Here is a 25,831-nt window from a genome sequence, read left to right as displayed (position 1 = left end):
TAGACAAGGAAGAATCTTAAAAGCAGTAAGAGAAAAACAACTTGTTACATAGAGGAGAATCCCCATAAGACTACCAGCATATTTTTCAGCAGAAAATTTGCAGACCAGAAGGGTGTGATATAATATATTCAATGAGCTAACAGGAAAAAAAAAAAAAAACTTATACAAGAATACTCTACCTGGTAACATTTTCATTCAGAATCAAAGAACAGTTTTCCAGACAAGCAAAAGCTAAAGGTATTCATCATCACTTACAAAAAATTTAAAAGTACTTCTTTAAGTTGAAATGAAAGGGTGCTAATTAGTAATAGGAAAACATGAAAGTATAAATCTCACTGGTAATGAAAAATACACAGTAAAATTCAGAATAATGTTGTACAAATGGTGGATTAATCACTTATAAAGCTAGTATGAATGCTAAAAGGTAAAGCAGTAAAAGTAAATATAACTACAATAATTAGTTAAGAAATACATAAGATAGGGAGTTCCCATCATGGCTCAGTGGGTTAGGAACCCTACTAGTATCTGAGGGTGTTGGTTTGATCCCTGGCCTCACTCAGTTAAAGATCTGGCATTGCCACACGCTGTGGCATAGGTCACAGATGCAGCTCAGATCTAGAGTTTCTGTGGCTGTGACATAGGCTGGCAGCCACAGCTCCTATTCAATCCCTAGCCTGGGAAAACCCATATGCCATAGGTGCATACACCCTCCCCCCCCCCAAAATAAATACACAAGATAAAAATATGTAAATTGTGACATCAAAAACATAAAATGTGGTGACGGAAGTAAAAATGCAGAGCTTTAGAATGTGTTCAAACTGAAGTTGTTATCAACTTAGCATAGATTGATAGAAATACAAATTGTTTTATTTAAGTTTCATGGTAACCACAAAGCAAAAACCTACTGTAAATATACAAAGGATAAAAATAAAAAACTCAAAGCACACCAGTATAGAAAATCATCATATCAAAAAGAAAGAAAACAAGAAAATAAGAAAGGAACAGAGAAGTTATAGAATAGCCAGAAAACAATTACCACAAAGGCAGTAGATACATACTTATCAATAATTATCTTAAATGTAAATGGGCTAAAAAAGTTGCTAATTTTTTTAGGAACATGAAAATGCCAATTACCTTGGGTGGGGTAAAAACTCAGGGCTTGTGAACAGTAAAAATAATTTTAGGGAAACATTACCGAGGTAAATAGTCTTCACTCCCTTCTGCTGTACCCCATGTGAGACTATCCAGGAAACATTTAATGATGCTGAACCTCCCCACCAGTAGGCAGTGAGCTAGGTTTTGTCCTGGAGGTCCTGGTGTTTAGCACAGCATCTCAGATAAAATACTAAGTGAATGTAGGAGAAAATAAGAAAACTGCAACGCTGTGGTAGTGGTAGCATTTGAGCACCTATCATGTCCCAGGCACTTAGCCACATTCTACAAGGAACATTTAATCCTCACACAGCATAAGATGTGACATCACTTCTCTAATGCTTCGATCAGCCTGGGAAGAGTCTTCTCATTATTGATATCCAAAATTTCACAGGATAGTAAATGTATTATAGTAAACCACTTCTGTAACCAGTGGTTCTGTGTTGAATTATTAAAAATAATAAAAAGTTACACATGAAAAAATGTAAATTGGCTAAATTCTCCAATCAAAAGATGAAGAGTAGCTGAATAGACAAAAACCCACACAATGTGCTGCCTATAAGAGACTCACTTAAGATATAAAGACAAACACAGACTGAAAGTGAAAGGATGAGAAGAGATAGTCAATGCAAACAGAAACCAAAAGAAACCTGGGGTAACTATATTTCATCAGAAAAAAAAATAGACTTTACAACAAAGACTGTAATAAAAAATGAAGAAGCTCACTATGTAATGATGAAGGAGTTGGAGATGGGATTAAGATGGTGGAGTAGAAGGCCTGGAGCTCACCTGCTCTCATGAAAACAACAAATTTACAACCAACTTCTCAACAACCTTCAGTAAAATAGACTGGAAACTATCAAAAAAAGATACCCTACTCCACAAGACAAAGAGGAGGGCGCATCAAGAAGGTAGGAGGGTAATTACATGATATAAGTAACCCAATACCCACTGGGTGGGCGGCCCACAGGCTGGAAAGTAACTATATCACAGAGACTCACCCACAGGAGTTAGAGTTCTGAACCCCAACTGGAAATGTAAAATACAATGACTGAAATAAAAAAATTCACTAGAAGCGACCAACACCAGAATATAGGAGGCAGAAGACAGAATAAGCAAAGTGGAAGACAGACTAGTGGATATCACTGACATAGAACAGAAAAGAGAAAAAAGATTAAAAAGAAATGAAGACAGTCTAAGAGAACTCTGGGATACCATTAAACACACCAACATTCATATTGCAGGGGTGCCAGAAGGTGGAGAAAGAGAGAAACAGAGCAAATATTTGAAGAGATAATAGTTGAAAACTTTGCTAACATGGGAAAAGAATCAACTCACTCAAATGCAGGAAATGCAATGAGTATCATATAAAATAAGCCCAAGGAAGAACATGCTGAGACACATGTTAATCAAACTGACCAAAATTAAAGAGAAAATATTGAAAGCAGCTAGGGAAAAGAAACAAATAACATACAAGGGAACCCTGATAAGGTTATTGGCAGATTTTTCAGCAGAAACTCTGCAGGCCAGAAGGGAGTGGCATGATGTACTTAAAGTGATGAAAGGAAAAAAAAAAAAAAACCCTCTAATCAAGATGACTCTATCCGGCAAGATTCTCATTAAGATTTAAAGAATAAATCAAAAGCTTTTTGAAGGAGATAGAAAAAGCTAAGAGAATTCAGCACCACTAAACCAGCTTTACAACAAATACTAAGGGAACTTCTCTAAGTGGAAAAGGCCAAAACTGGAAACAAAAATATTACAAATGACAAGGCTCACCAGTAAAGGCATACATATAGTAAAGGTAGGAAATCATCCACACACAAATATGCTACCAAGAAATTGTGAGAAGAGGAGCATACAAATGCAGGATACTGGAGATGCACTTGCAATTAAGAGATCAACAACTTAAAAACAATCTTGTATATATATTGACTCCTATATCAAAACTTCATAGTAACTACAAACCAAAAATCTACAACAGATGCACACAAAAATAAGAAAAAGCAATCTAAACACAACACTAAAGACAGTGATCAAAGCACAAGAGAAGGGAACAAGACAAAAAAGGAAGAAAAAAGAGCAACAAAAATAAATCCAAAATAATTAATAAAATGGCAATAAGAACACACGTATCAATAATTACCTTAAACGTAAATGGACTGAATGCACCATCTTAAAGACATAGACTGGTTGAATGGATACAAAAACAAGACCTGTATATACATGCTGTCTTCAAGAGACCCATTTCAGTCTCAGGGACACATACAAATTGAAAATGAGAGGATAGTCTGGTCACTTGTGATGGAGCACGATAATGTGAGAAAAAACAATGTGTACTTATGTGTGACTGGGTAACCTCACTGTGCAGCAGAAAATTGATAGAACACTATAAATCAGCTATAGTGGAAAAAAAAATCATTACAAAAAAAGAAAAGAAAAGAAAATGTGAGGATAGAAGAAAATATTCCATAATCAAAAGAAAGCCAGAGTAGCAATACTCATATCAGACAAAATAGACCTTAAAATAAATATTATAAGAGACAAAGAAGGACATTACATAATGATCAAAGGAGCAATCCAAGAAGAAGATATAACAACTGTAAATATATATGCACCCAACATAGGATCACCACAATATATAAGGTATCTGCTAACAACCTTAAAAGGAGAAATTGATAACAACACAAAAATTGTGGGGAATTTAACACCCCACTTACAGCAATGGACAGATGATCCATACAGGAAATCAACAAACATAGGCATTAAATGATGCATTAGACCAGATGGACTTAAAAGATTTATATTCCATCCAAAGACAGCAGAATGCACAAGGAACATTCTCTAGGACTGATCACATTCACAAATCAAGCCTTGGTAAATTTAAGAAAACTGAAGTCATATCAAGCCTCTTTTCTGACCACAACACTATGTGACTGGAAATCAATCACAAGAACAAAATTGCAAAAACCACAAACACAACAAATGCAGAAAAAGCCTTTGACAAAATCCAACCCTCCAGAAAGTGGGCTTGGAGGGAACCTACCTCAACATAATAAAGGCTATATACGACAAACCCAGAGCTAACATCATTCTCAATGGTGAAAAGCTAAAAGAATTCCTGCTAAGATCAGGAACAAGACAAGGATGTCCACTCTTGCCACTACTATTCAACATAGTCTTGGAAGTCCTAGTCATGACAACCAGAGAAGATAAATAACCCTAAGGACTCAACCCCAAAACTCCTTGAACTGATTAATAAATTCAGCAAAGTAGCAGGGTATAAGATTAACATTCAGAAGTCAGTTGCATTTCTGTATACCAGCAATGAAATATTAGAAAAGGAATACAAAATATAATACCTTTTAAAATTGCACCTCACAAAATCAAATACCTCGGAATACACCTGACCAAGGAGGTAAAGGACCTATATGCCGAGAACTATAAAACTTTAATCAAAGAAATCAAAGATGTAAAGAAATGGAAAGATATTCCATGTTCCTGGATTGGGAAAATCAATATTGTAAAAATGGCCATACTACCCAAAGCAATCTACAGATTCAATGCAATCCCTATCCAATTACCCATGACATTTTTCACAGAACTAGAACAAACAATCCAAACATTTATATGGAACCACAAAAGACCCAGAATCGCCAAAGCAATCCTGAGAAATAAAAACCAAGCAGGAGGCATAACTCTCCCAGACTTCAAGAAATACTACAAAGCCACAGTCATCAAAACAGTGTGGTACTGGTATCAAAACAGACAGACAGACCAATGGAACAGAATAGAGAATCCGGAAATAAACCCTGACACCTATGGTCAATTAATCTTTGACAAGGGAGGCAAGAACATCAAATGGGAAAAAGAAAGTCTATTCAGCAAGCATTGCTGGGAAACCTGGACAGCTGCATGCAAAGCAATGAAACTAGAACATACCCTCACACCATGCACAAAAATAAACTCCAAATGGCTGAAAGACTTAAATATACGACAGGACACCATCAAACTCCTAGAAGAAAACATAGGCAAAACACGCTCTGACATCAACATCATGAATATTTTCTCAGGTCAGTCTCCCAAAGCAATAGAAATGAGAGCAAAAATAAACCCATGGGACCTCATCAAACTGAAAAGCTTTTGCACAGCAAAGGAAACCCAAAAGAAAACAAAAAGACAACTTACAGAATGGGAGAAAATAGTTTCAAATGATGCAACCAACAAGGGCTTAATCTCTAGAATATATAAACAACTTATACAACCCAACAGCAAAAAAACCAATCAATCAATGGAAAAATGGGCAAAAGACCTGAATAGACATTTCTCCAAAGAAGATATACAGATGGCCAACAAACACATGAAAAAATGCTCAACATCGCTGGTTATAAGAGAAATGCAAATCAAAACTACCATGAGATATCACCTCACACCAGTCAGAATGGCCATCATTAATAAATCCACAAATAACAAGTGCTGGAGGGGCTGTGGAGAAAAGGGAACCCTCCTGCACTGTTGGTGGGAATGTAAACTGGTACAACCACTATGGAGAACAGTTTGGAGATACCTTAGAAATCTACATATAGAACTTCCATATGACCCCACAATCCCACTCTTGGGCATCTATCCAGATAAAACTCTACTTAAAAGAGACACGTGCACCCGCATGTTCATTGCAGCCCTATTCACAATAGCCAGGACATGGAAACAACCCAAATGTCCATCGACAGAGGATTGGATTCGGAAGAGGTGGTATATATACACAATGGAATACTACTCAGTCATAAAAAAGAATGACATAATGCCATTTGCAGCAACATGGATGGAACTAGAGAATCTCATACTGAGTGAAATGAGCCAGAAAGACAAAGACAAATACCATATGATACCACTTATAACTGGAATCTAATATCCAGCACAAATGAACATCTCCTCAGAAAAGAAAATCATGGACTTGGAGAAGAGACTTGTGGCTGCCTGATGGGGGGGGAGGGAGTGGGAGGGATTGGGAGCTTGGGCTTATCAGACACAACTTAGAATAGATTTACAAGGAGATCCTGCTGAATAGCATTGAGAACTTTGTCTAGATACTCATGTTGCAACAGAAGAAAGGGTGGGGGAAAAATGTAATTGTAACGTATACATGTAAGAATAACCTGACCCCCTTGCTGTACAGTGGGAAAATAAAAAAAAAATTAAAAATAAATAAATAAATAAATAAATGGAATCCAAATTGGAAAGGAAGAGGTAAAACTATTGCTGTTTGCAGATGACATGATTCTAGACTTAGAAAATCCTAAAGATACTACCAGAAAACCATTAGAGCTCATCAGTGAATTTGGTAAAGTTGCAGGGTACAAAATTAACACACAGATTTCTACTCCATTTCTATATACTAACAATGAAAGATCAGAAAGAGAAATCAGAGAAACTATCCCATTTACCATCACATTGAAAAGAATAAAATACTTAGGAATAAACCTACACACAGAGACAAAAGACCTGTACTATGAAAACTGTAAGATGCTGATAAAAGAAATCAACAATGACACAAACAGATGGAAAGATATACCATGCTCTTAGCTTGGAAGACTCAATATTGTCAAAATGACTATATTAGCCAAGGCAATCTGCAGATTCAATGCAATCCTTATCAAATTACCAACGAGATTTCTCACAGAACTAGAACAAAAAATTTAAAATTTGTCTGGAGGCACAAAAGACCCAGAATAGCCAAAGCCATCCTGAGAGAGAAAAATGGAGCTGAGAAATCAGGCGCCCTGACTTCAGACTACACTACAAAGCTACAGTCATCAAAACAGTATGGTACTGGCACAAAAACAGAAATATAGATCAGTGGAACAGGATATAAAGCCCAGAGATAAACCCATGCACCTACAGTCAACTAATCTATGACAAGGGAGGCAAGAATATACAATGGAGGAGACAGTCTCTTCAACAAGTGGTACTGGGAAAACTGAATAGCTACATGTAAAAGAATGAAATTAGAACATGCCCTAATACTATATACATTTAAGTTTGAGAAATAAACTCAAAATGGAGTACAGACCTAAATATAAGACCAGATACTATAAAACTCTTAGAGGAAAACATAGGCTGAACACTCTCTGACATAAACCTCAGTAGTATCATCTTCGATCCACCTCCTGGGGTAATGACAATAAAACCAAAAATAAACAAATGGGACCTAATTAAATGTAAAAGTTTCTTCACAGCAAAGGAAACCCTAAACGAAATGAAAAGACAACCCACAGAATGGGAGAAAATATTTGCAAATGAAGAGACTGACAAGGGATTAATCTCCAATACATATAAACATCACCAGCAGCTTGGTACCAAAAAACAAACAACCCCATCGAAAATGGGCAGAAGGTCTAAACAGACAATTATCCAAAGAAGATATACAGATGGCCAAAAAAAAAAAACACATGAAAAGATGCTCAACATCTATAATTATTAGAGAATTTCAAATCAAAAGTACAAATCAAAACTAAAATGCAAATCAAAACTACGAATCACCTTACACCAGCCAGAATGGCCACCATCAAAAAGTTTACAGACAATAAGTGCTGGAGAGGGTGTGGAGAGAAGGGAATTCTTTTACACTGTAAGAGGAATGTAAATCGGTGCAACCACTACAGAGATTCCTCAAAAAACTAAAAATGGAATTACCATATGATCCAGCAATCCCACTCCTTGGAATCTATCCAGAGAAAACCATGACTCGAATAGATACATGTCCCCCAATGTTCACTATTACAATAGCCGAGACATGGAACTGACACAAATGTCCATCAACAGAGAAGTGGATAAAGAAGATGTGATACATATACACAATGGAATATTACTCAGCCATAAAAAAGAATGAAATAATGGCATTTGCAGCAACATGGACGGATCTAGAAGTTATCATGCTAAGTGAAGGTAGCCAGACACTGAAACACAAATGTCTTATGCTATCATTTATATGTGAAATCTAAAACAAGAATACAATGAACTTCTTTGCAGAACAGAAACTGATTCACAGACTCTGAAAATTATGGTTACCAAAGGAGACAGACTGGGGGGAGGCATGGGCTAGGGTATTGGGATGGAAATATAAAATTGGGTTGTTATGATGGTTGTACAACTATAAATATAATGAAATTCACTGAGTTAAAAAATTATAAAGGAGTCAATCTAATAAAAGAATATTAACATTTGTAAATATTTATACACCCAACATAAAAGCACCTAATACATGTAGTAAATATCAACAGATATAAAAGCAGAAATGTAAAGCATATAATAATAGTAGGATATTTTAATATTCTGTTTTCACCAATGGATAGATCATCTGGACAGAAACCAGTAAGACAACACGAGCCTTAAACAACATGTTAGACAAGATAGCCTTAACAGACATATACAGAATATTCCATCCAAAAGTAACAGAATACACATTCTTCTCAATATCCTGGAATATCTTTCAGGAAAAATCATATATCAAGGCATGAAACAAATCTTAATAAATTTAAGAAGACTGAAATCATTTCTAGCATCTTCTCTGAGCACAACGGTATGAAATTAGAAATCAATTATAAGAAGAAAATTAGAAAATTTCACAAATGTGTGGAGATCAAACAACCTGCTACTGAAAAAACCAATGGATCAAAGAAGAAATCAAAAGAGAAATAAAAAAACTTGAGACAAATGAAAACGTAAAGACAACATATCATAACTTATGGGATAAAGCAAAAGCAGTTGTAAGAGAGAATTTCATAGTGATAAATTCCTACATCAAGAAACAAGAAAGATCTCAAATAAACAACCTAACTTAACCTCAAGAAACTAGAAGAAGAACAAATGAAGCCCAAAATTAGTAAAAGGCAGGAAATAACAAGATCAGAGCAGAAATAAGTGAAATAGAGACTAAAAAGACAGTAGAAAAGATCAACTGAGAGCTGTTTTCTTAAAAGATGAACAAAATTGACAAACTCTAACCCTTAAAGTCATCAACATGAACCCAAACCCCAGACCCTAACCTCTAAACCTCAACCCCCAGTCCATACCTGTACCCTTACTATAAACCCTAACTTAAACTTAACCAAAAAAACCTATAAAATCATCTATCATATAGCAATGTAATTATAATCATAAACGTTAACCATTAACCATAAGCTTAACCATAACCAGAAACTGAAACCAGAACTATAAACCATAATTTATGATCAGAAACAATATACCATAACCAGAAACCTTATCCATAAGCCATCAATCATAACCGTTAACCATAACCTTAACAAAATGTAGACCTCTTTTTTTTTTTTTTTTTTTTTTAGCTTTTTAGGGCCGAACTTGCGGCATATGGAAGTTCCCAGGCTAGGGGTCGAATCAGAGCTGAAGCTGCCAGCCTACACCACAGCCACAGCAATGCCAGATCCAAACTGCCATCTGTGACCTGCACCACAGTTCACATCAACGCTGGATCCTTAACCCACTGAGCGAGGCCAGGGATTGAACCTGCCTCCTCCTGGATAACTAGTCATGTTCTTAACCCACTGAGCCACAGTGGGAACTCCACAAAATGTAAATTTTAACAATAAACCATACACCATAACCATAAACTCTAAACTTAATGCAGCCCCTGATCAGCTCCCATACCTCCTCCAGACGTAGCCTTAGCCCTCTAAACCACTAACACCAGCTCCATCCTAATCAATCATACAAACACATCATAAAAAGGAAACTACAGATGGACATTCCTTCTAAGTTTAGATGTAAGAATGCTTCATCATACAATAGCAACATAAAACCAACAGCATATTAAAAAGATTATGCACAATAAGCAAGTGTCTATAGGCCAGAAATTCCAGGTTGTTAACATATTAAACCAAGCAATGTAATACAAGATAATTACTGCATGATCATACAACTTGATTCAGAAAAAACTCTAAACAAATTCCAGTGCTATTTCATCATATAAACACTCATAAAAATAGGAGGAAAAGGAGATTCATTCAATATTATATAGAATATTAAGCAAAACATATGGCACATATCATGCTCAGTATTGAGGATGATAGGTTTTCAGGAAGAAGGCCAGGATGCTGGCTTTCACCATTGTTATAATACTGTACTGGAAGTTCTACCCAGAGCAATAAGGAAAGACATAAAAGATACATATGAAAAGAGAAAGTAAAAGGAAGTCTACTCATAGACACAGATGGCAGTATCTTTTATATATATATTTTCCCAAAGAATCAACAAAAATTATTTGAGGTGGTCAACTAATTCAGCAAAGGTAGAGGACAAAATTATCAATACACAAAAATCTATTTATTCGTATATACTAGCAATGAATAATCTCAAAAGGAATTTAAGAAGATGGTTCCATTTTAAATAATGTCAACAAATAAAATACTTAGGATAGATTTAATCAAGGTATAAGACTCATACACTTAAAATCATAAAACACAGCTGAAAGAAGTGAAAGGAAACCTAAATAACATGAGGATGTCCTGCGGTGATGGAAAGACTTGATATTGTTAAAATGGCAATAGTACATAATGTGATCTACAGATTCACTGTGATTCCTATGAAAATTCCCAAAGGCTTCTGGGAGGAAACACAAAAGCATATCCAAACATTCATATGAAATTTCAAGGGACTCCAAGGAGCCAAAACAATTTTGAAAAAGAAAATCCAAGTTGGAGGCTCACTCTTCCCAATTTCACATCTTAGTACAAAATAACAGTAAGCAAAACATTTGACATGGTCCAGTCACTTATGATGGAGCATGATAACGTGAGAAAAAAGAATCTATAGGTGTATGTGTAACTGAGTCACCATGCTGTACAGTAGAAAGTTGACAGAACACTGTAAACCAGCTGTAATGAAAAAAATAAACATCATTATATAAAAAAAAACATTGTGAAACTGGCATAAAGATATACATAAAGGTCATTGGAATTGAATGGAGAACGAAGAAACAAACACATCCATATATAGTCAACTGATTTTTGACAAGGGTAAACAATATTAAATTGGGGAAAGAACGCTCCTTTCAACAGATGGTGCTAGGCAACTGGCTACTTATGTGCAGAGAAATAAAATTGGACTCTTACACAATTTACACAAATTAACTCAAAATAGATAACAGGCTTAGTCAAACCCCTGTATCTGTGGGTTCTGCACCCACAAATTCAACCCACTGTGAATCAAGAATATCCCCTCTCAAATTCTAGAAGTTTCCAAAGTGAAAAACTTGAATTTGTCTTGCTGGTGACTATTTACATAACATTTACATTGTATTTACAATCATCTATATAGTGTTTACATTGTATTAAGTATTATAAGTAATCTAGAGATGATTTAAAGTACACGGGAATATGTGCATAGGATACACGCAAATACTACGCCATTTTATATGAGGGACTTGACCATCTGTGGATTTTGGTATCCACAGGGTGGTCCTTGAACTTCCATGGATACTAAGGGATGGCTGCATCAACTCTAGAAGAAAACATGGGAATGAATCTTCATGAACTTGGATTTAGCAATGGTTTCTTAGATCTGACACCAAGGCATAGTCCATGAGAGAAAAAATGGATAAATTGGATTTCCTCAAAATCAAAAATTTTTGTGGATCAAAAGATGCTATCCAGAAAGTGGAAAGACAGTCCAAGAATGGAAGAAAAGATAAGAGTCTGCTATCTAGAATTTATCAAGAACTTTTACAATTTATTAACAAAAGACAAGCCAATTTTTTAAATGAACAAAAGGACTTGAGTAGACTTTCCCCCAGATAAGATACATGAATGGTCCACAGCACATGAAAAAATGTCGAACATTTTGCCCAGCAAAATAGTACAAATGATGGGAGGTCATGGGCAAGGTGTTTAGATGAGGACAGCTGTGCTGACAAGTGCCATGTGGCTAACGGACAAGTATGCGATGAGTGATTTTAAGTCTGTCTGGTGCAGATTACTCTTCATAAGGATAGTTATAAGGAATGGACACATTGCGTAGTTCAAGGGTTTAGGATTATTATGTCTCGTAGTATCTACAACTAGCATGTTTGAGTAGTACGGCTGCAAGAACTACAGATCCAGCAATGGGGATTCCACATGTCCCTCTGGCAGTCAGAGGTGTAACCTGGGAAGGAGCATTTTTACTATGAAAGCCAATATGCATGCTAATCAACATGAAAATATTTGATCAAGAGTTAGATATGGTTTGAGCTCAGTACTGGATTATTAAATTTAAAAAGTTTAGTGAACCTATAATACTTTATTAAATTAAAAAAGTTAAAATCTTTATTAAATTTAAAAAGCTTAGTGCCCCTATAATACTTTGGATATACACTAGAGCGACTAGAAGTGGAAGACCTCTTACCAGTGTGAAAAATAAAAAGTAAATCCCTCCATTGCACAGTTCTGTTTGGTTTCCTCAGTGAGAAATAGAAATTAGTGTTGGAACTAGTGTTATTCCCAATAAGATGTAGAATAGAATCCGTGGCAGTGAAAGTTACAATTAGGAGTATCTGTGGCATAACTAGTATAGTGATATAGAGAGGGGTTTTGAGCTAGTGATTCTTTAGATAGAAGGAACTGGCTGACCAGAATACTAGTGATAAGAGTCACCTTGTTAGAGTTAGTAAAAGTGCCGTTAGAGGGTCAGAGAAGATTAATGAGAAGTTAAGGGTGTTATCATTACATTGATTAAAAAAGAATAAGCTAATAAATTAGTATATTGAAAGCTGTGGTTAAATTCAAATTGCACCATTTTTAATAACCAAGTTAGTGGTATTAATATAATGGTGGAATAGTAATTTTTAAAATTGGAGTAGGCAGAGATTTTGTTATAATGAATGTTTGATACTATTACTAGCAGGGATAATCCCAGTGCAGATTTGCAGGCTCTGAAAACTAGTAAGATGATTGGTATTATGCTAGCTAGAGTGAAATGGGTGTTTAGACTTATGAGGATTGCCATATGATAATGATAATATTATTCCTTTCCAGCCATAGCAGGAAATATATGAAGTGGGATTGATATACTAATAGCCCATTAGGGAAACTGTAAATGCTAGAATAGTATTTATGCATACTAGAGGAACTTGATAATTATGAATTCAATCACAATTTAATGAGTCAAAATAACCTGTTTTAATTCAAACTAATCATCATATTTGGTGCACTCTAAACCCTTTTGGTTCACTTGTAGGGTAAATTTATGGTAGGTGAAATTAGGATTAATGCTATAATGAGTACTGTTCTTAGGGTGTTTAGGACGCTCTGGGTAGGGACAAAAGGAGGGTAATTTCTAGATTAAAGAGGATAAACATAATGGCCTCTATGAAAAATTTTATAGAAAAAGGCAAACATGCTGATCCTATAGTGTCATATCCACAATTTGTAAGGACTTGATTTTTCTGTGTTTAGTTTAAGTCAGAATTGATAAATACAGGGGATGAAGCTAGGCATATATTTGTGAATAGCACTTGTGAATAAGCTTACTATTCTTTTTCAGATTGCAGTGAGAGTAATTAATTCTAAGTCTATTGCACTAATTAATACTAAAAGAATAAAAGGCTTATCAATAAATGGAGACATATAGGAGAAGCCAAACTACATCTATGAAGTGCCAGCTTCAAAACCAAAATGATGGTTAGAGGTAAAGCGAAATTAGGCAAGTAGAGCCAGTGATCATGTGTAGGCCATGGAAGCCTGTGGCCATGAAGAACGCTGACCCATATGCTCTATCTGAGATTATAAAAGGTGTTTTGTAATATTCCAAGGCTTGTGGTTGTGTAAAATCCTAGAGATATTATAATAAAAAAGGCTTGAGGTATATGCTTAAAATTTCCTGCTGCCAAGCTGTGGTGAGTTCAGGTAACAGATACCCCAGTGGTCAGAAAGAGAGAGGTGCTGAGAAGTGGTACTTCTAATGGATTTAGGTGGCAAACGCCTGTCAGTGGTCAGTAACTGCTGCGTTCAGGTGTTGGGGCAAGACTTGAGTGATAAAAAAAAAAAAAAAAAAGCCAGTAAAAAAGAGAAACTCTGAAATAATAAATAGGATTTTTCCATATCAGAGTCCTTTTTGAACGATTGGTGTATGACGGCCTTGAAAAGTGCTGTTTGGGATGATATCTTGTCATCATTGACATATTGTTAATACGATGGTTAAGCCAAGCAAAATAAAAATGTTGAGATTAAATGGAATCACATGACTAACCAGATGCTCTGAGAAGGGCTGAGAGGGCTCCTAGAAGAGGTCAGGGGCTGGGGTTGGGTTTACTGTACGGAATGCATGGGTTTGCTGCTATCACGTAAGTAGAGGCTTACTAGCAGGATGCATAAGTAAGCTTGAATAAGGGCTACTGCAAATTCAATGATAGTTAGTAGAGTAAGAATAACAAATGCAATGAAGGCTGTGGGTAGGACTAATGGTTATTAAGGTCAGGGTTGTCCTTCTCATTAAGTAAATTAACAGGTGGCCAGCTATTCGTCGTAAGGCTAGGGGTATTGGTTGGATAAATAAACTAATAGTTTCAATAATTACTAACAGAGGGATAAGAGAGATTGGGGTTCCTTGCAGTAGAAAGTGGGCTTTTGTTTTATGATGGAAGCCAGTAATTTCAGTTCCTGCCCATAAGGGGATTGCTATTTCCAAATATGTTGAAAGTTGTGTGGTAGCTGTAAATGAATGTGGTAAGAGACCATTATCTTATACCATACACAAAAATTAACTCAAACTGGATTAGAGACTTGAACATATAAGATGAAACTATAAAACTGCTAAAGGAAAACATAGTAGGTGAACTCCTTGATATCAGTCTTGGCGATGTTTTGGAATTTGACACCAAAAATAAAAACAAGTGGACTACATCCAACTCAAAGCTTATGCACGGCAAAAGAAACAACTAACAAAATGAAAAGGCAACCTACCAAATGTGGAAAATATTTGCAAATCAAATGTCTGACAAGGGGTTAATATCCAAAATACATAAAGAACGCACACCACTCAAAAACAAAAAAAAAAAAACTATAGCATTCTAAGAGAAAAAAAATGTGCAAAGGGTCTGAATAGACATTTTTCAAAAGAAGACATATGGATGGCCAAAGGCACATGAAACGGTGCTCAGCATCACTAGTCATTAGGGAAATGCCAATCAAACTACAGTAAAATATCACCTGTTAGAACGGTTATTATCAAAAAGATAAGAAATAAGTGATGTTAAAAAAAAAGAAGTGCTGGCGAGAATGTGGAGAAAAAGGAACCCATTTGCACTGTTGATGGGAATGCAAACTGGTGCAACCACTATGGAAAACATTATGGAAATGAAAAATAAAACTACTGTATGATCCAGAAATTCCACTTTTGAGTATTTAACTGAAGGAAACAAAAACACCAACTCAAAATGCACCGCTATGTTTACTGCAGCACTGTTCACAATAGGCAAGACCTAGAAACAATGTTAAGAGTTCATCAATGGATGAACAGATAAAGAATATGCGATATATACACACAATGGAAAAATACCCGGCATTAAAAATAAGGAAATCCTGCTATTGGTGACAACAGGGATAGACCCTGAAGGCATCATGCTAAATGAAATAAGTCAGACAGAGAAAGGCAAATACCATGTCATTTTGCTTTTATGTGTAATCTAGAAAAAAATGAACTCAGATACAAAGAACAGATTGGTTGTTGCCAGAGGTCAAAGGTGAGTGTGGGCAAAATGGGTGAAGGTGGCCAAAAAGTACAGACCTCTGGTTATAAATAAATAAACCCTTGAGATGAAACGTACAACATGGTGACTATAGTTAATAATACTGTATTTCCCATTTGAGGGTTGGTGAAAGAGATCTTAAAAGTTCTCATCACAAGAAAAGAATTGTAGCTATGTGTGGTGTTAACTAGACTTATGATGGAAATTATTTCACAGCATATAGAAATACCGGATCATTGTGTTGTACACCTGAAACTAATAATAATGCCATATATCAAGAATATCTCAAGAAAAAGATTTTTAATTAAAAAAGTATATAAAACCTATATCATTATTCTGAGTGGCTACTACTTGACTGAATATTATACAATTAACTTAATCTGTGAACTATATTTGCCACTATAAAACTTCAATGAATACTGCAGCACATTCATTTTTATTTACTTGTCCTATTATTTCATAATAAATCACTAAAATTAAAATCACCAATAGGTATATTTACACGGTGCCAAATTTCCCTTGAGTACAAATTTTACACTTCTAACAACAGTACGTAAAAATACCTCCAAAGCCCTCATACTCAGTCTGATGAGAACTGATACAATGTTGGTTCTAATTTGGTTGATTATAGTTATCTTTTCATATTTTTATTGGCTAGTTGCGTTTCTCTTCTCATCTGTTTACTCAAGTTCTTTTCCTAATTTTATATTTGGAAATTGTCTTCTTACCAATTTGTATGAGTTCTTCACATGAGGATACTAACCGTTTGTTTTATATGTTTAAATATTCTTCTCAATCTATCATTTTTCAACTTTATTTTTCTTTTTCGGGCTGCACTTGTGGCATATGGAAGTTCCCAGGCTAGGGGTCCAATTGGAGCTGCAGGCCTATGCCACAGCCACACCAAATCTGATCTGTGACCTATGCCTCAGCTTACGACAATGAAGGATTCTTAACCCATTTGGGGAGGCCAGGGATCAAACCTGCATCCTCAGGTAGGTTCTTAACTTGCTGAGCCACAATGGGAACTCCTCGCCTTTTTTTTTTTTTTTATATTGAGGTTTACATGGCTATATTTGAATCTATATTCTCCTTTTCTTATGTATATATTTTTTCTGTCTTTTGAGGGCCACACCTGCAGCATGTGGAAGTTAGGCCAGGGGTCAAATTGGAGCTGCAGTTGCCAGCCTAAGCCATAGCCGCAGCCACACAGGATACAAGCCACATCTCCTCCATATACCACAGCTCATGGCAACAATGGATCATTAACCCACTGAACCAGGCCAGAGAACGAACCTGCATCCTCATGGATCCTCATTGGGTTTGTTACCACTGAACCATCACGGGAACTCCATGTATGGTTTTGATTTTGATGAACTGATAAGAAAGACTATAAAAGTGATAAAATAACTTCCCTACCTTCTCTTCAATACTTTTATTATTTTATGAGTTTTGATTAGTTTGTTTTTATATTTAAACCTTTGATCTGTTTTTTCTTAGTCTATAGATTGAAGTATGAATGGAAATTTATTTCGAATCTTAGCTAGCCATTTCAGTGCCAATTATTATCTTAAACTCATCCTTTCCCTTCCTGAGTTCTAGAACTTTTTTTATTTAGCTTCTGGATCTCCTACTTCTTTCCATCAGTTATTTTACTTTTTTCCTCCATAAATTCCATCGAATAATCTTGTCCCCCTCTTATGAGTTGCTCTCTTTATAAATTTTTGCCACCTGCAGGCCACTCGCACTTAGAGAAAGGTGTTCTATACTGTTCAGAATTAGTGGCTAGTGTGGGCCTAGCTGACTCTTGTTTTGACCTGGGGGCTCTCCTTTCCTCACCAGTCCGCATGGCAAGACGTTCAGAGTTGGGAGATTCCTATGCAGTTACTGCTCTCCCCCAGCCCCCGACAAGCCTCCTTCAGCACAGGAGATGCTTGTCCCACCTGTCTCAGTCCACTTAAACACTGCTATGGGATGCTTCTGCTTCTTTGGAAATCATACATACTTCAGCCTTCCTTATATTAACTTTTCAGGGTTTTAAAAGGGTGATAGAGTTCACGTGCATAAGCATAAGCAGTTACACACATGCTTGTTTGGTGTGATGAGAGGACTGGTTCCTGGAAACAGGGATGCCAACTAAATCAATGTCAGTTTCTTCTTCTTGGCAATTTCCTCTTTTTCAATCCCCTGATAACAAGTTCCACCTGACAGCTTCCTCCATCTCCCACTCACACAATTCTTGGTCAAGCTTCCCAGGCTGTGGAAGTTTCATACGGTGAAACTATTTCTGCCATATTACTAATTGTCTTCTGACTTTTACTCTGGGTTACCTAGACTATTTACTTGAAAACAACCTCAATATTCCATAAACACACATCACCACAGAGTAGAATCCTTTTTCTTGATGTGCTTTTGTGACATTTGTGGCATTATCATCATCATTATAAATAGGAATGGTTCAATAAAGCATTAAAGAATAATAGAAAAAAAAAGATAATAGTTAAACATTTCGGTAAGGGCCATTCAAACTGAGGAAAACTTAGTTTGAGCTCATTGGATGAGGGTAAAGGAAATGACTTCTTACTCTAATAGATGACAGGCCTTGAAAAATATATATAACTGCACTATTACAGTGAATTCATAAGCTTATACTTTTAATATTTTTAAATGGTTCTATATACAGAACTGTACTAAATCATCACTGCATGAGCCCGCTTTAACTGAAATACATATGCATAAAGAAGAATTGCTTTAGCCATCTAAATTCAGTATTTCAGGAGTTCCTATTGTGGTGCAGCAGAAACCAATCTGAGTAGGAACCATGAGGTTGTGGGTTTGATCCCTGGCCTTTCTCAGTGGGTTAAGGATCCAGAGTTGCCATGAGCTGTGGTGTAGGTCACAGAGGTGGCTCGGATCTGGCGTTGCTGGGGCTGTGGTGTAGGCCGGCAGCCACAGCTCCAATTTGACCCCTAACCTGGGAACCTCCATATGCCATGGGTGTGGGCCCAAAAAGCAAAAAAAATTGAAAAATAAAAATAAAAAATAAATTCAATATTTCAAACTATATGCCTTCTAATTATTATTTCACAATTTTAAAATAAATAATGCAAAATTCTTGGGTAAACAGTTGATGGGTTTTTCATAAAATATGATCAAGGAACTCGAAGAAGAGAAGCCGGCTAATATTTTTACCAGATCGAGACCATTTTCAGATACTCTTTTCAAACAACAATTCTGATACCTTTTTATTTGTTCTTTATTTTCACGAACTTTTAATCACAAATCCTACCAAATTTTATGGTAAGTTTGTGTCTTCATTTTGTTTTTTTACAGTACATTTAAATAATGTGATATCCCACTTACTCATTCTTTATCCCCCCCTCACCTTAGAAATCGGTGTGTCACTTCCACTCACACCTTATTAGCTAAAGCAAGTCTCATGGTCACACCTAATTTCAAGGGGGCAAGGATTGCAATCTTCTCATATGTCCAGGAAAGGGAAGAAACCCAGAAATACCATTGAACTCTAGTAAAGCTACTATGCTACCTAGGAGGTAAAAGGAAATTTTATATTTTAAAAGCTACCAGATTGCTCAAAAAACATTTATTTAAAAGTGACCAATTTTAAAAGAACAAATTCCTTATTTCCCACCTCTCTAAAATATCAGCTATGTACAGGTTTCTGGCCACTCCTCCCCCATGTCATTTTAATTTTTACACAGTTGTAATCATATTTTAAATACTATTTTTGTACTGACCACCACACCTTACCCACTTTTTATATTGCTATAGAATCATTAATTTAAAAAAATTTATTGGAATATAGTTGACTTGCAATGTTGCATGAGTTTCAGGTGTTCAGCAAAGTGAACTGGTTATATATACACACACACATATACTCATTCTTTTTTTTTTTTTAGGATGGGAATAACATATACACACTACTATATAAAATAGGTTATTAACAAGAACCTACATTATAGCTCAGAGAAATCTATACAATAGTTTGCAATAACCTATATGGGAAAAAAAGAATGGATATATACAATCATTATAATTTTTGATTCTGGTGTAATCAAATGGAATTTTTAATTAAATATCTTCTTAGAATATCTAATAATACTTATTCTGATTTTCAAAATTGTATTCAATTTCTTAACCCTTAACTTGGTTAAAGAAAATAAACCGAAAACTGATACACTTCATATCTTAAGCACTTGTAGGAAAACCTGGTTCTTCCTAAAAGGCAAATTGTCTATGGCCAAACAAAACAGCTGCTCAGTTCTGAGAACATATTACTAATTACAAAGAGACAATTTATTCCATCCTAATAAGTAAATAGATTGAAAATCTGGAAATAGAAAAAAAAAAGAACAGAAACTAACTGATATAATATGATTATTAAATTGCTCAAATAATATATTATTATATCCGAAGATATCAAGTTTTAAGACAGGAGTGCAGTGGTTGAAAAAAAATCAACTTTTACTTCATAAAATTCTTTCTTACAAAAGCCGAGTAAGAGTAATGTAAAATAATCCTTCAGTTTGTGAAAGTATTTACTGTGAGTTTGAAATATAATAAGTACACAAAAAGGAAATTGTTTCAAAGCTTTTCGGGGTGTGAACCTAAAATAAAAATGTGTGCTCAACTTTAGGGCATTGAAGTAATAGGCTCAACCATGAACAGAAAACAGAAAAGAAAAAACTACACATTCAAAACTGAGCCACTGGCAAGAAGTGGCTTTCAGTTTCTAGTTGTTCAGGAAAAAATCTCGAGAACACTTCAAGGAAATCTAATAAAATTTGTTACATGAAGAAAAAAAAGTACATTTAATGTATCCTACCTTTTGTTCTTCAGTGTCCCCTGGTTCCTCAACTTTTGTTTCTTCCTCATGAACTGAGTTAGACTCATTTTCTTGTTGTTTACTCTCTTCTTGGAGAACTTTGCTGACTGCTGCTTCTATACTCTTGGCTTCATCTTTGACTAAGTGAGTCACCGTGGAAGTGGGTTCTTGCGATGCTGCTGGAGCAGGGCCCAGGGGCGTGACATGATCATAATGAGTGTGGAGGAGTCGTAGAGCAATGTCAGATGTTGCTAATATCCTTGGGATTTCAAAGCCAACTTGTGTCTCAGAGAATGTGACACTTTTGTACCTGTTAATTTAACAAAAAGGTTGAGGCTCGAGGAAATTCTAGGTCTGTTGTGAATTATACCTAAGCAGTGTTTTTCTCCACTTCAGTTTTGTTTGTTTGTTTGATTGTTTAGGGCCACACCCGTAGCATATAGAGGTTCCCAGGCTAGGGCTCAAATCAGATTCACTTCAGTTTGGCCACAGTTTTGCGTCCCAACCCATATTTACTTTCTTTGCAGCATTTGGACCCAGTTGCTGATATTACCTTTCTCAAAATCATCTTGGGATCCATGACTCCATGCTTGTCTCCTCCACCCCTGGCAGCTCTTTGTTTCCTTGTATGGCCTCTTTCCCAACCATCCCTTAAACGTCGATATTACTCAGCTCTCCATTCTAGGCCCTCTTTTCTTCTCCCTCTACATACTCTCCTGGATGTTATTATTTCCATGGCTTCAACTATTCTTTACATCATCAAGAGTTTTTAATCTGAGTTGTATGTTTCCTAGGGGACAAGGCATCCCCGAACGAATTTTAAAAGGTCCAAAAATGCTCTGACATATGTGTGAGCATATGTAAGAACTTAAAGTTCATAAGAGTCTATGACTCCCCAAATGTTAAGAACTATTGAGTATGCTAATGAGTCTTCTAAATATGTCAACTCAGATTTCTCTCAATGCCTTTAGACAGTTGTATTTTGATGTCTCATAGGTCCTTTAAGTTCAACAAGCCCAACACCAAACTCATCATTCCAACCACCCCCCCCACCCCACCATGACTATCACAGTAAAACAAAACTTGTTCTGCCTCCACTAATTCTTTACCTTAGTAAAAGATACCACGTAATTCTCTTCTTAAACCTGGGTGGTTAATACAGAGCTATTCAGGAGTTCCTATCATGGCTCAGGATCCATGAGGACATAGGTTTGATCCCTGGCCTCATTCAGTGAGTTAAGAATCTGGTATTGCTATGAGCTGTGGTGGTGGTCACCGACAGGGCTCAGATCCCACATTGTGTGGCTGTGGCACAGGCTGGCAGCTGTAGCTCCCCCTTGACCCCTAGCCTGGGAACTTCCATATGCCACACCTGTGGCCATAAAAATTAAAAAAAAATACAGAGCTATTCATTCATTTTCCTTTCATACTCTTAAAATTATAGATTAATTTTCTTCACTTTTCTCTATGGAACATATTTTACAATGGAAGAGGTTATATTAATATGTTGACTCTGATCAGATTTAAACCACTGAGTGTTCTGTAGCAAACAGAACTTGGAAAGTATTTCGTTCCTTCCTTTTACTAAATATCGAAAATAAAGTCCTCCAAATTTTCTCACTGTCATATGACTAATCTTTTCAGAGCTAAGATGAGAACTTTTATTCTAGTCATTTTTCCCTAAAACTCACTGCCATGCTAAATTAATTTGAAGTGTTCGAGATTAAAGCAGCAACCAAGTGATCATGAATTTATCATTATCTCTACCACTTCTCAGAATGGTATTACTTTGTTGAAAATAATTGGGGAAATGTCATTTAAATATCTAAAAAATAATAAATATTTGTTTTATTTTTGAAAGTATTATTTTTGAAAAAAATTCACAAAGAAATTTTGTTAAAGCTTCACATTACCATGTTGAAAGCACCTACCTACCACTTCTACTCTTGGGTGGGGAGGAAGGTTAAGTGGGTGAAAAGAAGAGGTTTTAGTTTATATAGATGTTTAGTGTGTATTTGTAATAGAGACCACATTATGATTTTTATATGTATTAACTTTTAATCCTCAGCCCAATCCTATTAAGTGTTATAATCATCATTTTACTGTTCATAAAATGAAGCATAACAAGGCTAAGTAACTTGCCTAAGATAAATAGCAGTTCTATGAGTCAAAGCCTAGTTGGCTGACCTCCTAACATGAGGTTTTTTGTTTTGTTTTTTTTTGGCCACACCCATGGCATTCGGAAGTTCCTGGGCCAGGGATCAAACCCCTGCCAGAGCAGTGACCCAAGCCACAGCAGTGACAACAATGGATCCTTAACCTGCTGAGCCACCAGGGAACATCATAACAAGGGTTTTATAAGTATGCCATGCTGTAACGCCTGGTCGTTTCAATGCAACCCTTATGTCTCCAGACCCACAGCATCACCCATGGGAATACCTTGGATTCTTCTTGAGGTTTGCCCACACGTATAGAGTAACATTTTCATCTCGAATGACTTTTTCCATATTTCCGCTGTCTACGTCTGCTAAAGTACTTGCTTGCTGTAAAAGAAAAATAAAACATTATATAAGATTAGAGACCTCAAGGAGTTCCTGTTGCAGTGCAGTGGTTAAAAAATCAACTAGTATCCATGAGGATGCGAGTTTGATCCTTGGCTTTGCTCAGTGGTTTAAGGATTCAGCGTTGCCGCAAGCTGTGGTGTGGGTCTCAGACGCACTCAGATCCCCAGTTGCTGTGGCTGTGGTGTAGGCCAGCAGCTTTAGCTCCAGTATGACCCCTAGCCTGGGAACCTCCACATGCTACAGGTGGGGCCATGAAGGAAAAAAAAAAAAAGATTATTAGCCTCACAAATTATGCAAGTTATGTAAATTATTTCACCACTCGGATTCCCTTCAATACTTAAAAGAGGAGTTCCCGTTGTGGCGCAGTGGTTAACAAATCCGACTAGGAACCATGAGGTTGCGGGTTCAGTTCCTTGGCCTTGCTCAGTGGGTTAAGGGTCTGGCATTGTGGTGAGCTGTGGTGTAGGTCGCAGATGTGGCTCGGATCTGGTGTTTCTGTGGCTGTAGTGTAGGCCTGGGAACCTCCATATGCTGCGGGTGTGGCCATAAAAGCAAAAAAAAAAAAAAAAGATAATTCAAACTCTTCTTTCGCTAACCTCATCTTTCACTTTCCCTGCCCCAAACCTGAATCAGCCATTTACCACAACTAGACCTGGTTCCTTTTTGTGGAATAAAAAGTAATCTGGTTCACACTGATATTTCCACTACAAATTTAACATTACGGTATTTTTTTTTCTAATCTTCTTTTCTTCCATATCATGTGCCTTTTATTTCTTCAAATAAAAGTCTTGATTATTAATAATTATAATACATTCCCTTACTGGCTTTTTTTTTTTTACAATATAAATAATTGCAGATTATAAAATGAATGCTGGAGTTCCCGTCGTGGTGCAGTGGTTAACGAATCCGACTAGGAATCATGAGGTTGCGGGTTCGGTCCCTGCCCTTGTTCAGTGGGTTAACGATCCGGCGTTGCCGCGAGCTGTGGTGTAGGTTGCAGACGCGGCTCGGATCCCGCGTTGCTGTGGCTCTGGCGTAGGGAGGTGGCTACAGCTCTGATTCAACCCCTAGCCTGGGAACCTCCATATGCCTCGGGAGCGTCCCAAGAAATAGCAATAGCAACAACAACAACAACAACAACAACAACAACAACAACAAAAATAAAAAAAAATAAAATGAATGCTACTGCTTACAATAGGGTATGTTTAAGTCTTGTTTGCATTTCTTTTTGTAATTAGAAAATATTCCATCAAGGCTTTAAAGCTGTGTTCCAGACCAAAAAAAAAAAAAAAACCAAGAGACAAAGTAGCCAAAAGCAAGGTGTGACCTTAGATTGTTTTCAGATTTAAAAAACATAAACAGTTATATAAGATAGTTATGAAATATTAGGGGAAATTTATATATGGACTATATATTGGAATATGTTACAGAATTATTATTAATTTTCCTAGGTATAATAATGGCACTATGATTATTTGGATATTATCATCAGTGTGAAGACATCTGGGAAAAACAGAAAGACTACCAATAATTATAATCTCGTGTCAACTGATGTACCTAGAGTGACAGCTAATACATAAGGTTTTATGAATTTATTTTTACAATGGTCCTAGTAAACCTTAGCAGGTCTAAGAATAAAAAAATCCCAGACTTCAGCTAGACTGATAATGTTTTTCTTTAAAGATAAAATATTTACAGTTGTTAAATCTGGATAAATACAGGTGCCTTATTCTACCATTTCTATAGACTTAATTCATGAAAAAAATACTGGATTTTTAAAATTATATAACATAAAATTGTAATGCTTACAAAAGTTATTAACAACATATAAAGCAAAATACTGCACTTACTCTGAGAAGTAGTTCTGTGGCCATGTTGAATTTAAGATGAAGGAGCTCCTGCAGTTCTAGAATTGATTCTTGGTACTGTATTATATTTTTCTCTTGCAAATCATATGGTGGAGTTTCCAATAAAATTAGCTTTAATTTCCCAATTAACTATAAAGTATAAATAAAAACATAAAGTCAAAGATTTACTAAAAAGTGAAACGGGGGATGTTTTATCACTTTTGAACTGAGGAATACACCACCAGTAAAACATATAACAATACTTTTCTGTATTTATTATACTATTTAAGATCTTAGAAAAATTAAATATTTCTTTCAAAAATTCCTTTATAAGAATTCTCCATATGATCCAGCAATCCCACTCCTGTGCATATATCTGGACAAAAACATCATTCAAAAAGATACATGCAGAGTTCCCATTGTGGTGCAGCGGAAACTAGGAACCATGAGGTTGTGGGTTTGATTCCTGGCCTCACTCAGTGGGTTATGGATCTGGTGTTGCCATAAACCATAGTGTAAGTTGCAGATGAGGCCCAAATCCTCTCTTGCTGTGGCTATGGCTGTGGCACAGGCTGGCAGCTGTAGCTCTGATTCTACCCCTAGCCTGGGAACTTCCATATGCTGCAGGTGCGGCCCTAAAAAGCAAAAAAAAAAAAAAAAAAAGATATATGTACTCATGTGTTCT

The 25,831-nt window shown here is 36.1% G+C and overlaps 1 protein-coding gene across 6 annotated transcripts in view; it reads right to left on the bottom strand.

Moving 5' to 3' along the window:
• The window catches only part of DNAI7 (dynein axonemal intermediate chain 7), an 89,650-nt gene that overhangs the window by 32,807 nt on the left and 31,012 nt on the right, over nucleotides 1–25,831 (bottom strand). For all 6 annotated transcript variants that reach the window (XR_007135863.1, XM_047787372.1, XM_047787373.1 and 3 more), the window contains 3 exons: nucleotides 25,150–25,296; nucleotides 23,175–23,278; nucleotides 20,736–21,045 (listed from right to left, as the gene is read on the bottom strand). Coding sequence is in view for 5 of the 6 variants with exons in the window: in XM_047787372.1 (XP_047643328.1) it covers nucleotides 20,736–21,045; nucleotides 23,175–23,278; nucleotides 25,150–25,296 (561 nt within the window). In the remaining variant the exon portion in view is untranslated. The remainder of the gene's footprint in view (nucleotides 1–20,735; nucleotides 21,046–23,174; nucleotides 23,279–25,149; nucleotides 25,297–25,831) is intronic.

The sequence above is a fragment of the Phacochoerus africanus genome, chromosome 7 (genome assembly GCF_016906955.1).
Source record: "Phacochoerus africanus isolate WHEZ1 chromosome 7, ROS_Pafr_v1, whole genome shotgun sequence".
NCBI classification, from domain to species: domain Eukaryota; kingdom Metazoa; phylum Chordata; class Mammalia; order Artiodactyla; family Suidae; genus Phacochoerus; species Phacochoerus africanus.
Note: the sequence above shows the minus strand (reverse complement) of the source record. Positions and strands in the feature narration are given on the sequence as shown.